The 7,536-nt window shown below is 47.2% G+C and overlaps 1 protein-coding gene across 1 annotated transcript in view; it reads left to right on the top strand.

The window, feature by feature from the left end:
• The first annotated feature begins 721 nt into the window (after positions 1-721).
• Tram1 (translocation associated membrane protein 1) overlaps positions 722-7,536 on the top strand; it is a 29,578-nt gene continuing 22,763 nt past the window's right edge. The window contains exon 1 of the mRNA XM_075971397.1: positions 722-1,009. Coding sequence (XP_075827512.1) covers positions 887-1,009 — 123 coding nt within the window. The 5' untranslated portion in view covers positions 722-886. The remainder of the gene's footprint in view (positions 1,010-7,536) is intronic.

Below are 7,536 nucleotides of genomic sequence, written 5' to 3'. Positions count from 1 at the left end.
GTAGTGCACCTTGCAGGAGAAAGAAAGACCCTGGGTTCAACTGAAGAAGGAAAGAGGAGCATGGCAAGGGAAATCTTTTTTTCACGACTTCCTAAATAGTGTTAATACGATGTAACAAGTAAATCTAAACTCCCAGTGGAGAAGCGCAGTCTGGCGAGAAAGACACAAAAGAGTTTTAGGCAAACAAGAGTTTAAAGCCAGTCTTTATTTGAAACAAGGTGTTGCTATGTAGCCCTGGATAGCACTTCTGCCTCAGCCTCGCAAGCCAAGGGATTACAGGAAGTAAACCACAATCCCTAGCAGATGCTTGAAATCTGAAGCAGAGCTCAGACTATCGAAAAATACTACTTTTATTCCAAATTTTCTGGACGGTGACTGTCGCTTACACAACTGCCCATCAGTGTGGAAGAACGTCGTAGCACCAAGGCCAGGGTGGGCCAGGAAGGAGAGAAGGCACCGGGCGATCATGCACATACTATGGCACGCGACCATTCCCAGGAAGCTCGCGCCACCTATGACTCCCAAACCACCGGCAGGGCGCGAAGCCTCGGCGCGCTACCCGTATCCTGCGGCCTCCGGCCCACAGGGGGCGCTGTGGGTCACCAGGCGTGGCCACGGCGCGAGCGCGCGGTCTCTCCCTGGTGCGCATGCTCGTCTCGGGCTGGCTTTTTTTTCTTTTTTTTTTTCTTTCTTTTTTTTTTTTTTTCCGGGCCGCCCCGGCGGCTGCGTACTGGTTGTGGGATGGGAAGTGAAGCCCCAGCGAGCGGCTGCGGCGGGGCTGTGCGGAGCAGCCAGCGGGAGGCGGCGGCGGCGCGGCGCTGAGCAGCCGAGAGCGCGGAGCCGGGCGTAGGGAGCACCTGCAGGCACAGGCACAGGCGGCTCCACCATGGCGATTCGCAAGAAGAGCAACAAGAACCCGCCGCTGCTGAGCCACGAATTCGTGCTGCAGAATCACGCGGACATCGTCTCCTGCCTGGCGATGCTCTTCCTGCTGGGGCTCATGTTCGAGGTGAGCCCTCCTCCGTCCCGAGCCCTGGCCGAAGCAGGCCACCCCAGAGGACCCGGTCGGCGCTGCGCACCCCCGCAGCCCCCCGCAGGCCCTGCGGCCCCGGCCCGGCCCGCCGCCCCCTCCCGCGCCGCGCAGTTCCTGCTTCCCGCGAAGGGTTACGTGGCAGCCGGCGAGGGGCCGGCGGGGGCGGCGGGCGCGGTCGTGGCGCTGGCCCTGCGCGGTGGGCGGACCCGGGGCCGGGGCAGCAGGGCCGAGTGACTGACAGGGACCCCCCGACCCACGTCGGCCTCTGCCGCCTGCGCGGAGGGCGGGGACCGGGGACCCACACTCGGTGGCCCCTCGCCCCGCCGACGGCCACTCACCCAACTTTCTGCCTTGGGTCTCGTTCCCCGGAGGATCGGGTCTGATCCCGACCGAGGCTCGCAACAGCTGTGTTGAGGAGTTGAGCGATTCCGTGTCTCATCGCAGAGGCGATGAGACTGTCAGGAGTGTGTAAATTCTCTTCCCACAGATCTGAGTATTTTGATGACTTATTTAACAGCTGTTGAATGTGGGTAATGAAGTTTGCAAGGTGAACCTGTAACATCCTACGGGTTTTTTTCCACCCTCCTCCGTGCATCCGCCCACTCCCTCCCCCCTTCTAATTTTTTTCTATCTGTAAACCTCTGAGTCTCATTAAATATATTGATGATTACCATTTTGTCTCCCCTCCCTCTTGGCCTGTAACCTAGTGGGGATATTTTATTATTCATTTTTACTAGTATTTTTTTTTTACCGTCGAGAATAGAGCTTTAAAGATTTGTGTGAGAGCAAGAAACTAATGGAATGAGACAGGCCAGGCTGAAAGGTGAATAGGGTTTTGGTTTTGGTTTTCCATTAAGCGTGTGTGTGTGTGTGTGTGTGTGTGTGTGTGTGTGTGTGTGTGTGTGTGATCATTAGATATCTTTCTGTGTTACGCTTGCTTCTCTTCTAGTAGACTTTCTGAATCTACTTATGGGTATAATTCCTGATAGTGTCACAAACCGTTGTAGCCACTGCTAAGGAGGTGGCAGAGTGAAAGGAAAGTGGAACTAACTTGCCCAACAGCTTACCAGGCAACCCAAATCTGAGACGTAATTTGTCTCCCCTTACCAGACGACATAGAAGTCCCTGACACCGGCCACACAGCTGGTGATGAGGAGTCCATCGGATAATTTGGCCTGTAGAAATCTGACAGTATTTTATGATTGGGTGATATTTAAAATGCAGGGTTTGGTGTGTGGTAAATGCTTGCTTTGATTGTTTGTTGGAGACTGAACCCAAGAATGGTGCAGGTCAGGCAAGAGCTCTATGCCTGACCTGTACCCCCAGTCCCTAGTGCGTGCTGTCTCTGAAGTGTGGCCCTGGGCTCAGTTGTCAGCAGCACACACAGTGCTAAATATTTGTAATCTCTGAATTTGACATTTTTCCTGCTGTGATATAAAAGTAATTCATACCTCAAGATAGTTAGCAGATGCTTATCGTGAGTTTGAGGCAGGAGAGTTATGAATTCAAATCCAGTGTGGCCTACATAGTGAATTCCAGGTCCCTCCCTGTCTTAAAAATAGTAGTAATAAAAATAAAACGCAATCTTTTATATGCACCGGTATGCACAACAGTTTTTTTATGACTGGCCATCTCCAACATGGTAAGAACTCCTGACCTGAGAGGCCTAATTGAGAGATCTGTAGAGCAGATTTGCAGTGCTTTAAGTGAAGCGAAATGTAAACCAGAAACTTGGACACTTGAGAAATACCACAGTCTCTGCTCTTATGAAAACTGTTTGGTGTTCTTTTGCCACATTTTCTAGGGAAATTCACTATTATGTTAATGATTGGGGAGGGGGTGTAGCCCTGGCTGTCCTGGAATGTGCTGCATCGACCAGGCTGGCCTTGAACTCACAAGAACCTTCTGCCTCTGCTGGGATTAAAGGTTTAACAGTAAGTGAATTGTTTTAATACTAAATAGAAGCTTTTAAAACCACTCCAAAAAGGAGTTATTAAAACCGTGAACAGAACAGCTCGGTCCATGAAGTCGTTTCTTTCTCCTCAACCATATGTTAAAGAGTTAAGTTTGGAAGGCCTGTTATCTGTGTGCGGGTGAAACTGTCTGGATGGGATTTTGCCGTTTGACTGAGGTTTAGCAGCAATTATTTTAAAAGTCAATCTAATTATAGAGGTACGGTGTGTATGCCGAAATAATAGAGAAGCTGGTATTTTGCGGAACTCTTAAGACTTTTGTGGAAGAACACTGAGGAAATGTTAGGGAATTCATGGAGAAACCAGGAAGGACTAACACGGGGTGTTATCAGCCAAGCGCACAAGCACGTGGGAATGCTCTAGAAGTCTGCGCTCTGCAGCTAATTCAAGTTAGGGAATATTGGAACTCGAGTTTCCTAATCTAGAAATGGGTTATGCAGAGGCTGGAATGAACTAAGATGTCTATTCCCTCACTCAGGGTTGGACTTACAAGAAGGTAGCTATGGTAATTCCTTGGAAATCCGTCCAGGTTAGAAAACAGATGGCAGAGTAAAAACAGGTTTCTCTCTCTATCTATCTATCTATCTATCTATCTATCTATCTATCTATCTATCTATCTCTATCTCTATCTCTTTCTCTATCTCTTGCTCTCATTCTTTCAGAAGATTGAGAAAGAAGTAACCTGCGGGAAATGTTTGATTGTAGGAGCTCTTACAGATCTTCTTGTAAATAATAATGTTTTCTTTGTACAGTCGGTGTCTGTCTACAGAATGCAGATACTACTAGTGATTTTGTATTTAAAGTAGGAAACATGGAGCCGTGAGAGAAGCTGTAAGGTTTCTTTGGAAACTTCCTAGACGGGATTGCTATGGAAGGATAAAGAGGGTTCACAGAGTCAGTGACCTTGCAGACAGGCGGTTAGGGAGCCGCGCTGTTCGGCTGCTTGTACCTGGTAGGTTTGCGGATATCGATGTTTACAGCTATCATGAGACAGCATTAAAGGTTTCACCTAATTTATTCCTAGATTTATTTGTACATGTGTGCACGCATGCGCACACAAGTCTTTGTACCACAGCACATGTGTAGAGATGAGAACACAGCTTATGGGAGTTAGATCTCTCCCCCTGCCTCCCATGCAGGTTCTATGGATTGAACTCAGTTCATGAGGGATGGCAGCAGGTACCTTTATCCACTGACTCACGTGTTTTATTATAGTTTGGTTTTAGTTTCCATTTAAACTTGTTTACATACATGGATGTCTTGCCTGCATGCATGTCTGTGTACTGCATGTGTGCCTGGTGCCCTTGGAGGCCAGAAGAGGGTGTCATACCCCCTAAACTGAAGTTATTTGTGAGCTCTGTGGGTACTAGGAATAGAACCTGGACCCTCTGGAAAAACAGCGAGTACTATTAACCACTAAGCCATCTATACGATCCCACAAGTTTTATTTATGTATTTTGGGTTTTTTGTTGTTTTGTTTTGTGTGTGTGTGTAGCCCTGGCCATCCTGGAACTCAATCTATAGAGCAGTCTGGCCTCAAACTCAGATGTCTGCCTGCCACTGCCTCCTGAGTGTTGGGATTAAAGGTTTGAGCCACCATATCCAGCCAGGTTTTATTTTTAAATATAGCTTGTTTTAATGATATTTCTCTCCTGTCTTGAAAAACCAAAAAAATAATAATAATTTTATGTAAACTGATGGAAAAGTAGAATTTGATAGTCAGAAATTCTCTTGCCTTTCAGGAATCCAGTATATACAGTGGCCATGCCTATCTCTAACAGAGATATCTCTAATATACTTCTCATCTTTATAATATGAACAGGCACCAAGCCCCCACTTAGAAGCACTCAAAACACCAACTTACATCTTAGGACTTTGCATGTGTGGACTTGGATCTCATTAGGTTGTGGTAACCTATGTAAGATAGGTCTAAATTGACTCTTTGTTTTCTAAGTGGATAGTAGTATAAATGTCCAAAATGGCCAGTTTTACTATTTAATGTAATAAGCACCGGGGTGGCATGTTTACATTCTGAATCAATTGGCTGAAGCTGTGCTGAACGGGATGGATGTTTAGGAAGCTGGGCAATGTCAACAAAGATGAGTTCCACTATACATTCTTAGGTGGGTATTGTTCCTGTTTTTTCTCCTCTCCTTTGGCCTAATGTCACATGCTAAGCCAGTTGGAAGCCAGATCTTAATTTTATTTGGAAGCCTTGCATAAAAGGATAATGTAATTTTTGTTGTGTTTGGAATTTGGTACTATATTCATCTTTGAAGGTTTACATTTGCTGTGTATAAAGGAAAACAAGGTTTTCTCTGTGGTATTGATGACCTCGTATTATAAACTGAAAATGGGGGCATGGAGGCAGCAGAAGAGACGGAGTGTAGATACCACAGCACACACGTGGGGGTCAGAGGCAACTTTGAGGAATCTCTTCTCTCCTTTTATCGTGTGTTCAGGAATCAAAGTTGTCATCCTTTAACGCCCAAGTCACCTTGCTGACCCCACTAAATCTCATTTTAAATCTTTTTTTAGCCTTGTATTGAGAGAGAGAATGAGAATGTGTATGTTGGGAGGGAGGGAGGGTCAGGAGGTGACTTGCAAGAGTCAATGTTTTCCTTCTGGCACAGGTGTCCCAAAGACTGAACCCAAGTGTCAGTCCTGGCGGCCAGCAAAACCTACCTGGGCTGCGTCCCCAGGCCCCTCACCAGGTTTCAATGCAGTACCTTTGTTAGCCCTTCTTTCTGGTCAGCTGATCTTCTTATCCTCTCTGTTCAGCAGCTCACTTTAGTGAGCGTCTTCTAGATGGTTTGGTTTTGTTTTATCATAGGCCTGATTTATCTCTAGATCATGAACTCCAGGATAGCGGAGTTCAGGCACAGCCTAAACAGTTTACTCCCCACACACACACTCATTCCACTGTTCTGCCAACTCTCTAGTGAGTTCACATTGTTGGGGTAACTTTGTCTCTTCCTTTTCGCCCATGTGTAAACTCTCATTGCTTCTTTACTTAGCTAAAGCACACCGCTGTGCCTTCTCCACAGGGACAGGGTGTAGAACCCCAGGGATGCCTGCAGCCACATGTTTTAGGGCACTACGTGTCCTATGAGTTTGCTACATGTGCTGTCGGTGATGGTTTAGTAAACCAAGCGTGATGAAAGACTAACAACAGTGATAAGATAGAACAGTTATACTCTAACGCCAGTCATGTGAAGGCCGCCTCTGTTATCCTCTTGCATTGCTTCTCCCTTGTGCAGTGAGATGAGCTGAAACAAGGCGGAAGATGATGCACGGTTAGGCTCCAGTGTCAAGGTTACAGGCACAAGCACTGCCCCAGCAGCTCATCCAGTTACCACAACAGCCCCTGGCAGGCCAGTAGGTGATTGATGTCCCGGGTTAGACAGAGTGACACGGCACAGGCTCCACCAGGCTACTCGCTGTAACACCGTTTAAAACTGACCTCTCTCAAGAGCCTGCTGCATTCGTCAAGGCTGCTCTTGACCACAGATACCTGAAAACACGCCTAAGGGGAGACTACTGTTCCTTGCTTTGCCTTGCCTTCTCCTCGGTCTTCTTCCCCAGCCCCTTCTCCTTTTCTGTGTAACACAGGCAGGCCTCATGTTCTTGATCCTTCTGTTGTACCCTCCTGAGTCCTGGGATTACAGACATGGACCAACATACCTGTTTCTGCCTTTTTATATGCCTAAGATTCACATCGTTGAGGGGTTCTAGGAAAAAATCATGCACCTGTTGATATCACAGATTTTTGCCTCAGACATGATCTGTGATCTTTGTGCTTCTCCTGGCCAGGCAACATTGAACATTGCATTATTCCCTCCCCCACCCTGCTTGCAGGTAAAACAGCTTTTATCAGCTGTCAGCTGCTGTGGTAGGTGATTCAGCCCAGGAATGCTGCGACTGGGCAGGCTGAGGGAGGAGTCTAGTTCTGGGTTAGCCTTGGCTGCGCGTCAGACACCAGATCAGCCCTACCGTGTGTGTGTGTGTGTGTGTGTGTGTGTGTGTGTGTGTGTGTGTGTGTGTGCGCGCCTGTGCGTGTGTGTGTAGAGAGAGAGAAAGAGAGAGAGAGAAAGATACACACAGATTTGGGGGGGTGTGTGGATGGATCCCCATTCTCTTCATTCTCCCTTCACTTTCTCGCACATCGATTTCCTCAGGTCACATAAATAAGACAATTCTATCCCCTACTCATCATAAATTATAGTCAAACATAGGGATCCACCATGTATATGGCATTTAAGAAACATAAATGAATTTCATGCTTAGAACTAAGTCTCCCTCTACAAAACCTCCTGTGGCTTATATACAGACACTCCAGAATTTAAAAAGCAAGAAACCAAATTTGCTTTTGATCTCAGGCATGTGGGTAAGGGAGGCTTGGCCTGTGCTACCATCACAGCTGAGGAGGAAGTAGTCAAGATTACTCTGCTTACAGTTCCTTTCCTAACACATCTTTCCACTGTTTTCCTCTTTGTATTTAATTCCTTCTTTTCCCCTGGGAACTATCCC

This window comes from Microtus pennsylvanicus, chromosome 5 (assembly GCF_037038515.1).
Source record: "Microtus pennsylvanicus isolate mMicPen1 chromosome 5, mMicPen1.hap1, whole genome shotgun sequence".
NCBI classification, from domain to species: domain Eukaryota; kingdom Metazoa; phylum Chordata; class Mammalia; order Rodentia; family Cricetidae; genus Microtus; species Microtus pennsylvanicus.
This window is presented reverse-complemented; position numbering and strand designations above follow the sequence as displayed.